Raw genomic sequence first — 9,935 nt, forward strand, 5'->3', positions numbered from 1 at the left:
GGAGTGCTCACTCCACTTCCTCCTTCTTTCTGCCAAAGCTCCCTCTCTTTCTCAAAAAATAAAAAGATTGCCCAATTACCTTTCCCTTCCAGCTTTGATTATTCCACCTAAGACTCCTACTGGCTTAAACTTGGGTCTGTGCGTTTGGAAACGCGTGTGTGTTCCTGTACCTGCATTATCACGCCTGTTGCGGGATGCAGCGCCCACAGGTCTTGCTTCAGGGACTCCACGCCCTTGGCAGAAGTCCTGCTGACCTCGGGCTAGTGCTTTGGCTTTTCCCATAACCAGGTGAAGGTCCTGGGCTCGCGCCGGATAGGCGGGCTCGGAGACAGTCTCGGTGCCTTCCCACTTCCTTTCTCCGCGGGCAAGGCGCGCTGCCCTCGGGGCCTTCAGCAGCCTTGGCGGCCCGCTCCCCTGACCCCCGTGCGATGGGACGGGGGGAGCCTCAGGGGCCTCCCGGGGTTCAGAAGGAAACATCTAGGCGAGAGCCCCTGGAGCGCGCCTGGCTGCCGGGAGGAGCGGGCCGTAGGCCGGGGGTCATTTCCCGGCCCGGTCACCTCCTTGTCCGCGCGAGGCGGCTTTGCCAGCTCCCACGGGTGTCGCGATGCTGGAGCCCCGCTGCTCCGCTCCGGGTGGCGGCTCTGGTCCCCGACCGCCTCTCGTCCCCCAACCCAGAACTCCTGTTTGTAAAACTTGGCCCTGGCACAGCACCGGCCCCCGCGTTGCCAAGGAGGAGAGGAGGGAGGCAGCCCCGGAGCGGCCAGGGCGAAACCATCCTCCGCCTGCTCTTCGGGCGCGCGGAGCCGCCCGCGCCGTCGGGTCGCCACGCGGGGACAGAAACGCAGACTCCGCCTCGTCTGCGCCCGACCCGCAGGGGGATCCTCGGCTTCCGCGCCGGCGGAGAAACGCCCAGAACCTCTTCTTCCCACCCCCGCCCTGCTGGGCGCCCCGACGGGCGCAGGCAAAGGGAAGGATTGGCCGCACCACTTCTCCTCCTCCGAAGTGGTGGAGGCACCCCCGGAAGGCACTTGGGGGTGGTGGAAGGAGGCTCTGAGTGAGATAGGACCCCTGAGTGGCAGAGGGGACCACAGAGTTGGGGACTGGCTTCCACCACACTGCCCCGCCGGGCAACTCCGGGGTGTCGCGGAGCGCCTTTTGGATCCAAACTGTATTTATTTCCAAGCCCAGGGATTGGATGTGGCTCTCGCCCGCTGGAGCTCTCCACAGGTGGGAGGCCTGTATCGATTCACGATAAGCTGCTGGTGGTTAGTGCTGCTGTTGCTGCTGCTGCTTTCTGTGTGTGTGTTTGGTTTTAAGTGTATGATCCCAGTATCCCTTTCTTGACTAATGCAGGCTGCTATAAATGAGCAGGATGCTATAAACGTCAAGCGTTTGTAAGATGGTAAAGAAATGGAGTGGTTTGCAGGAGTACTGGGCTAGCCCTCGCATCGCAGTGGAGCTACCATCGCTGCGATTACTGGCGTGTGGCGCTGGAGGCACTAATGATGGTTTTAGCTCCAAGCCAGGGCTTGAACATCCTAAATACAAAAAATCCCATGCAGTGGCAGCCCTGATTTAAAGCTCGTCAGAATCAGTGGTGCTTTTCCTGGATAATGCAATTGAGATGGCTGTCCCTGCATTTGTCTTTCCCCGCACTGATAGACATAAGGCTGCATAATTATTTTTAAGTTAAAAACATATCTTGTTGGACAGTCAAAGCAGAGGCCTCCGGTGGAGCGAGCCACAACAGCACTGCACGTTGGCCTTGCAGTTTATATGCTTTCATGGACATTGTTTCATCTGCGCCTTACTTAAATCCTGTTGGAAAGAAAGAAGTGGTATTATTCACATTCTGCACGTGAAGAAAGTGAGATTTGGAGGGGTCAACTGACTTCCTCCAGGTTGCCCACACGTAGGTGCAGAGCTGGTACACAAATGCAGGGTTCTGATGCAGGCCCCTTTCCAGCTCCATTAGGTCCTCTGGGTGCTGCCCCGGGGCCTTGGTCTCCTCTTCCTCCTCCTCCTCATGTTACTTGGGATAAAGGCAGAAGGAGAAATCACCAATCATGGTGAAAATGGCCTATAGTGTGGGAGAAGGACTAATTCACGTGGCTCTGAAGGAAGCAAAGTTCAGCTCCACATGCTGAATTGGTATCTTTGGTGGTTGTATCTGGGAGTGGGGGGATGTTTTCCCTATTCTGGAAAGTTCTTCCATGGATAGGTCTCTGTTCAAGTTGGAAACTCACTTTTGAACCCTAAAACCGATGAACAAACGTACTGTATGGGAAGAAGTCACAGGTGAGACCTGGCTGAGTTAAAATGGCATTCACCCCCCTCCCTTTTTCCTGCTGAAGCATCCTACCTGTTACTAAGCATTGCTTCTAACCTGGTGTTCTGGTCTTGATGTCCCTGAAAAGCTGGGGCTTCTCTGAGAGACTGAAGACTTGCCCACCACAGTCCAAACATGTAGGAACCAAGGATTGGGGGAGCGCTTCTTTCTTCTTACCTGTGGGAACTTTTCTGGTATAGAATGTATGGTCTTCCCAGACGAAGCTTTTCAAATCCCTACTCGGGAACTACCTAGAACTGGATGTTTAGAAACTTTTATATGAGTCATATGCATAGAGTCACCTTCATAAGTGTGTGGCTAGGAGGACTGGAGGGAAGGAATGTCGAGTGAGGAGGGAGAGGAAGAGGAGGGGAAAGAAGCACTAGATCTGAAACAAAACATTTGAACACATTGGAAGGCTGTAAAATCAAGAGTAATTCCGAGCGATGCCACTGTGGGGCGCCAAAGCTCTACTCGGCTAAGGCCTGCGGCCGTCTTGGGTGCAAGGACGGACGTCCTGGAGAACAGATGCACTGGGGGAAGAGAGGAGAGAGGAAAGAGGGAAGGGAAAGGAAAGGAGGGGTGGGGCTGGGGTGTCCTTTTTTCTCCAGTTAAACTCTCCTAGGAGACTTTGTTACATAACAAGTCTGTGCGTGAAGGAAGATTTTGTTAGAAGGAAAGAAGGGGAGGGGGGAGCTCTTAGAAAAGAAGAAAATCGGGGACCACTGAGCTGACCAAGGAGCACAGACGCTCCTCTCCGCGTCAGAAATTCTTGGGCTTCTTCTCAAACTGAGGCCACGACCTCTTTTAAAGGGGGTGTTGAGGAGGGGAGTTAGATTGGGAGAGGATCAGCTCTCCACAAACACACCAGCTACCCCGCCCCACCTCCCCGCCCCCCAGCTCCCTTTGGGGGCTGCTGCCTCCGGGACGCCGGGCTCTTTCTCCTCCTGGGCGCCCCGGGGTTGTCCTACTCCATCTGCAGCCCCCGAGGACTCCTCAGCAGGGATAAAGGGCGGCCTCCCCCCAGCCTGCGAGCGCCCTGGATGCTCAGCCGTCAGCTGCCGGGAGGCGCTGATTTCATCCCGGCGCGGCTTTCGCTGCGGGCGGCGAGGGGCGGAGGGCGGGGGCCGGCGGGGCGGGGTGGAGGCGGGAGCGGCAGGCGGCGGCGGCGACCAGGGGAGGCTGCACGCCCGGGCCCCGCCAGGGTTTATTACATCCCAGCCACCGGCAAAGGTTAGGGACGCGCATTTAGAGATGGGATAATCCGAGTTTAAATATTAACGGTAAAAGCAGGACCGGTGGAATATTTACCTAGAAACTGAGCAGATCTCCTTTTGCCAGGAGAGAGGAGCGCGGAGGAGGCCCGGCTCCTAGGCCCGCGCCTCTGGCGCGGCGCATCCCCCAGGCATCACCGCAGCCCGCCAAGACCCACCTCGGGAGCTTCCTCGGATTGTGGGTCAGGGGGGAGGGCCGCGGACCCCCTCACTTTGCCAAGTCGATCCGAGTCTGCGGGGCTCGGTCCAAATCTTCTGCTTTGTCATAGTCTCCTTTTTAAGGGCCTCCTCGACCAACACAAAAGGTAGCGGAAAGTACGTTGGATCAATAGCAAAGATTGTTATTTAGATAACGAATTAATCTCCCTGTTATAATACTTTTTATAGTGAACTTTGCACCCCTTCCATAAGGAAAAGGAATTTAAAGGAAAAAAGTCTCAAACAGGATTAAGGTTTTAATTACAATTCCCTATCGAAATAGTATGTTTGATGAGCTGATCTTATCAATTAATAGTAACATTAAAGCTCAAGAAACAGATTCACGGAAAATATGCTTAAGGGCGTCTTTTAAAAGTAATCGCACCCGGGGAACTCGCGGGGCAGCAGGCCAGCGATGCGGCGTCCGAGCAAGTTTCGGATCCGCGTCTGCTCGGACGCGGCCTGCACAGGGCGCGCATCTGGGGCTCAGGATGGGGCGGGGGGGGGGGCCCCACTCCGGGAGACGCGGCCGCGCGGGGTGGCGGGGGGGGGGGGCAGGAAAATAACAAATAACAGACGCCTCTTCCAAGCCGAGGCCCACATCAAAGTCGGGGCCCCACAAGGGCCGTGCAGTTCACTGCGTTTGGGTCAGCGTTATATTCCAGGGGCAAATAAAGTAATTTGAACATGCACCAACAGTTTTCCATAAAATACGAGTTAAAAGAAGTAATAGAACTAATCACTGTCTCCTCAAATCAAGTAGAAAACATTTCAATGCACTAATTAGAGTAATTAGAATAATAAGCCTCTGCCTATATGTGGTAAGACAATGTGTACAAACAACTTTATTTAATGTATACTGGTAATCAGCGATGCGTGCCTGCTTGAATGCTTAGCGCAATAAAACTACCCTCCGTCCGCCCAAACAATCAAATACAAATTAGTTTAATGATTGTGCCTGCTGAATGTCTTAGAAATCCACAGGCAGAGGCGAGTAAATAGAAGCATCGTTGTTTGCGTGCGTCCCCGCCCGGGCTGGCCGCGGGGCCGGGTGAGTGGCCGCGAGCGGGCGCGGCGGGAGCGAACAGGAGGCCCCGGCGCGCCGGGCGGAGGCCGGGCCGGGCGCCAGCACAGATGTGCGCCTCGCCAGGGCCCCTGGTTCTGCCCCTGGCCGCCTTCCTACCCCTCCTCCGCCGGCCTCCAGCCTCAGTGGCCCCGCTGCTCACCCCAGGCCCCAAGAGCCCCTTGTCTCCCGCCGGGCCTCACTTCCTCCGGAGGCGAAAGGCCTTGTTAGAACTCCCAGCGCGCATTTAGGAGGATTTTAAGAACTGAGTGATTTCCTCCCACCAGGCGACTCCTCCCAGGGTCCTTGGAGGGCTAAGAGGGGTGTCCGCTCGTGCTGCGAGTGCCCAGGCCCGGAGGAGAACCCCAGGCTCGGGTCGTGGGGCGCGGCCCCTTCCTGCTCGCTGCCCTCAGCTCTAACTTGGGATGATGGGGTGCCCAGAGGGGCTCCCAGATTCCCTTTGCTGGGGAACTGACTTTCCCTCTGTGCAGAGAGAAGAGCGACTTTAGGCCCAGCAGGGAGTGGTCGGTTTCCTCCATGCTTCAGCGCTTGGAGAGTGTGTTCGTCTCCACTGGAGGCAGGGAGCTGAGGGCAGGAGCAGAAAGAAGTTTGACGGGTGTGAGCTGGAGGCAGTAGCTTCAGAACTTCTTTTGCCAGCCCTCGGCTCCCTTGCTCCATCCATTGGCCCTCCCCACCTCCCACCCCCTCCCACCCCCAGAACAAACAGGAAAAGGCCAAATTACTGCACTTCACAGGCAGCTGATTCCTTTTTCCTCCCCAGGTTTCCTGCAGTTGCCTCCCCTACCTTCTCCTCTTGGGCCACATTTTCCCACGATTGCCTCTGCTGCAGAAAGCATGAGGCCTTTCGCCTTTCGCCTCCTGGGCCCAACTTTGCAGAGTCAAGTGGAAAAGCCACGCAAGCAGAAAGCTAGGAGATTCACTCGCCCCTGGATCCCCGACCCGCAGTCACCTCTGCGCCCCATCGCATCTCTGCTCCTGCCACGCGCGCCCCCAGAGAGGCCCAGCCAACTCGCCGCGACTGTAACCAACTTCCCCAGGGGCGGCGGCCGAACCTAAGACATCAGCCCTGTTCCTCCTAACACCACCTCTAGCCTCAGCTTCGGGTGGGCGAACCCACCAATCGTCGACGCCCCCCACCTCCGGGGTCTCCCTGGAGAGGGAGAGTGATGGAATGGCCCTCGACGTCTGGGCTGTCGACCCTCCCTCTAAGGGTTCGGGCGTCCGAGCCCGGCGGCGCAGAGAATCCCGTTCCCGGCAAACACTCCGGGGCTCTCTAGCGTCCCGGAGCGGAGGCCCGGGCTGGAGGACAGGGAATGCCCGGCTCCTCTCACTTCTCTCCTGTCCCTGCCGGCAAGCGGGGCGGGCTGGGCCTTCCTTTCAGCAGCCTGAGCTCCCCCGAGGTGGGGGGCACACGGCGAGGCTGCGGCGCCTCCCTTGTGCCCGGGCGCCGAGCAGATGCCGGCCGGCAGCACCCTCGCCCGCCTGGCCCAGGCGCTGTAACAACTTGGAAGGAATATTTTGTTAGAGGAGCAAACAAACAAGAACTTATTAATGTCAAGTCATTCTTTCCAGAATCATGTGCTGTGGAATATAAAAATTCTTCTGACGGAATGAGATTTCTTAACAGGAGGAGGGAAAGAACTCCCAACACTTTCCACAAGGATTTGCCTGGGACCTTCAAGCCCAGTGATTTACAATGGCTAATTTGTGTTACAAACCCGCAAGAAACTTTTTCTTTTTCCCACTCTCCTGCCAAACTCTGGCCATATTTTTTGTGTGTGGCTTTTTTTTTTTTTTTCCTTCTTAAACAACAAACCCAGAGGAAACACTGGTGGGAGGAAAAATATATGCCCCGAATGAAAAAGGACGCACATTCAAATTGACTCCACAGAGAGGTTTCCTATCGCCGCCGTTCTGCACACCGAGAGTTAATCGTATACAATTTATAACAATCAAAATCCCCTCCATATTGCTCAGATGGGGTCCTAATGCTCCCCTGTCTTTCTAAAATCAGTGACAAGTGAGTCTTTGTGGGGCATTTATTTCCTTCTTTTTTCTAGATGACAGGTCCCCATTCTGAGAGCAGAGAGCTGTTTGCCGCCAGCTACAGACCACTCCAGAGCTCAGAGTCTTCACGAGCGAACCGCATGTGGAAGTTTCCCCCTCCCAATCCCAGACAAAGAGCTGTAAAAACTCAGGAAGACGTGGAAAGAATAAACTTTAACATATAGGTGCACTTTTACTGGTGTATTAAATAACATTTCAGACATTTTTTTTTTTTAAAAAGAAACACATCTTAATGTTACCAACAACCAGAATTCTAGGAACAATAAGAGAGGCCAGCATTGCTTTGATGGGATCTGATATTGTTTCTAAAACCTCTAACAGCTAAGCCAAGCAGAGTTGGTATTTAGGTAATGGGAAAGTACTACATGATAAAGTTAATTAACTTTTTTTGTTAAAAAAAAAAAAGGAGGAAACAAATTTCCTAGCTTCCCAACAAATACAAGAACACTGTGAAAATATTCTGATTGTTTCTTTATCTCCATGACCAAGCAAAGCCTTAAAGAAAACTAAAAAACCATTTTCTGGCACTCCCATACCCATCTCTAGGTAGGGGGCATTGAAATAACTCTGGCCCAAGTTCTACAAAGGTGGGCAAGTTTATTTCATGATTTGCTAGCTGAGTGGCAAGCCTCTGCCACTTCTGTATTATTTCCCATCCTAAATCAAGTGGTGGGAATAGGTACCAGGATCCCTGGGTCTCTCCTACTACCATCTGCCCAGGTTAAGAGATTATGCATCCTTGAAAAAGTAAACTTTCCTCAATAGAGAAAACGTTTGTATAAAATTTAGCTGTACATCTCTTTTAGTCATATGGTCAAGACTCATTCACAGTACTTCAAGATGTATCTTTTTCTTTCCTTTTAAATAAACACTGTCCCTTTTGCCTCACTGAAATATACAAGCAGACTCAAAGAAACATTTTTACCTTTGACCCTCACCTCACCATCTTTCTTTTTCTGTACAAGCTCTGTTCTTTACCTCATTCTTTAACCTGTCTAGGAATGCAATAGAATCTAGAACGGAGTTCTATAAACTGATGGAAAAATCAACAAAGACAAATCACAGAGACCAGTGATAAAAAGAGAATTTCTCCCACCCAGCAACCCAGCACTACCCAAGCTGCTTCCATAGTAAGGCAAATGAGAGGCAAATGAATGCAGCACATAGACTAACATGTGTAGGTACCCATGCACTCACATGCCATTTTTTCCCCATTGTTACTATAGCATCTCTTTATTAGTTGCTTTTGGAGAAATAAGAAGCTAGAAAGATGAGTGCCTTTATTAAAGCCATTTCACCAGAAAGTTTTGCCAACCAGTATATGGTTTCCACTGGTAGGAGCAGGAGGGGAAGGAGCAGAGTGCTTTTGTTGCTGCATCTGAAATATAAAGGAGGTAACTTCGTGGGAACCGAGAATGTTGACAAGTGCCAAGCATAATATTATTTGTGGCCATTCTCTCCATCTGACCTTCACATAACTCTCCCACATGACCGTTTCTCTCCCATCTTATACCATAAATTTTAAAAGTGACATATTTTGAGGAACCACAGGAGCTCTTTCAGGATGGCCGTATTCTGCATTGTGGTCTTTAGGGAAAAGAAAGAGTTTGTCATTGTGGCTATCCAACATCTTAGGGATGACTGTCCCAGAAATTTCTCCCAGTGGCAGTGATGGAGTTTTTCACCTTAGCATGGAATAATTCCCAACTGGCATCGAAACTGCCCGAGTAGCTTTAGAATCTGAATGGCAAGCATGGGTCAAAACCATGGCGTGTCTGTTTAACACGTGATGGCTTCCAGTCAGTAGCCCTTGTGGCTAAGAACAAAAAACGCCTTCTCAAGGTCCACTAAAATGCCCTGCAGAGGGCAGATGCTGCTTGTTTTCTGCCTACAATGGAGGAGGATATTGACCCAGAACTCCAATCTATATCCAGCTTAAACATTTTACCCATCAGCGTATCTGTGGTCACAAAACACTTCTTTCTGTCACCTCTCATTCAGACTATTGATAAGATCATTTGGCTGAATCTGTTTGGGACCTGTGTAATATTGACTAGGAGTTAGAAAAGATGATCAGATGTAATAAGCCCAGAAACTACTTTTCAAAATGCAAATTTATACTTAAACCAGTGTTCCAAGGAGGACCTTAAATATACCAGCAAACTTGTAAACTAACCCAACACTGCTTGGATTTCTCGCTAACCTTAAAACTGATTCTGGTAAGTGTAATATTCCATCTAAGACTATCTGAAACAATCTGTTATTAGCATCACGGTCTTGAGTCTCTCCCATACGTTCTTTTCTTTTTTTCTTTCCTTGTTTTAGAGCCTGTTTGCTTGCCTGAAGAGAAATAGACACTGTTGTATAAACTATTGCAAAATCCATCTTTTTCTCTAAACCTAACAGGAATAATATATAAGACCTACCTCTAATCACTTGGTAAACACACATATTGCATATTGTCAGAGTTATTCTTTGTTGAAAGATATTTGTTAATTTTTATTAAAAAGAATAATCTCCTTAACTAAGCCTTGCTTTTCTGTAGATCCCAAATTATGTGAGGACATGTGGGTAGAGATTAAAGTCCACCTAGTTCCATTGATGCTCTCCAAAAAAGCGCAATCAGAGAAGGTGAAGCTAACCTGGAAAGAAGATGCAGAGATGTTTGCCTAAATTTAAAGGGGACAAACATCTCTTTGTCGGACCATGAAATGGCAAACAAATTGAAGCGCAAACCCAAAGACCATTTCAATTTACTGCTACAGGCGTAGTGACTGAAAGGTTTGGGACTGATAGTTTTTGCAAAGAAAAGTGAATCAGAACAGTAGCCTCTCTTAAAAGAAAAGAGAAAAAAAGCCTCTGAAAGTTATAAACATGAAAGCTGGCAGTATATGCATAAAATTTATTCCAAAACTTTATGTAGTATAAAGGAAGGGAAGTGTTTTACACACAACTCAACTCAGTATGAGGTCTAGGGTTCCCC

General features: G+C 50.9%; 1 protein-coding gene across 1 annotated transcript; it reads right to left on the minus strand.

Moving 5' to 3' along the window:
• Positions 1-3,177: 3,177 nt before the first annotated feature.
• LOC131420620 (proline-rich proteoglycan 2-like) lies at positions 3,178-5,542 on the minus strand. The gene is made up of 3 exons (XM_058566807.1): positions 5,149-5,542; positions 4,187-4,280; positions 3,178-3,511 (listed from the first exon to the last, which is right to left on the minus strand). Exons 1-3 carry the CDS (start codon positions 5,540-5,542, stop codon positions 3,178-3,180), a joined length of 822 nt encoding a protein of 273 aa, XP_058422790.1.
• Between the last annotated feature and the right edge of the window lie 4,393 nt (positions 5,543-9,935).

Source organism: Diceros bicornis, chromosome 23 (assembly GCF_020826845.1).
Source record: "Diceros bicornis minor isolate mBicDic1 chromosome 23, mDicBic1.mat.cur, whole genome shotgun sequence".
NCBI classification, from domain to species: domain Eukaryota; kingdom Metazoa; phylum Chordata; class Mammalia; order Perissodactyla; family Rhinocerotidae; genus Diceros; species Diceros bicornis.

Excerpts from the sequence above, each read along its gene's own strand:
- LOC131420620 (XM_058566807.1), bottom strand. The coding sequence starts at position 5,542 with ATGGAGCAAGGGAGCCGAGGGCTGGCAAAAGAAGTTCTGAAGCTACTG. Across the intron at positions 4,281-5,148 it reads ACCCTGGGAGGAGTCGCCTG|ATGCGCGCCCTGTGCAGGCC; the intron begins GTGGGAGGAAAT and ends CCTGAGCCCCAG. Across the intron at positions 3,512-4,186 it reads CTGCCCCGCGAGTTCCCCGG|CCTCCCCTGGTCGCCGCCGC; the intron begins GTGCGATTACTT and ends CCGGGCGTGCAG.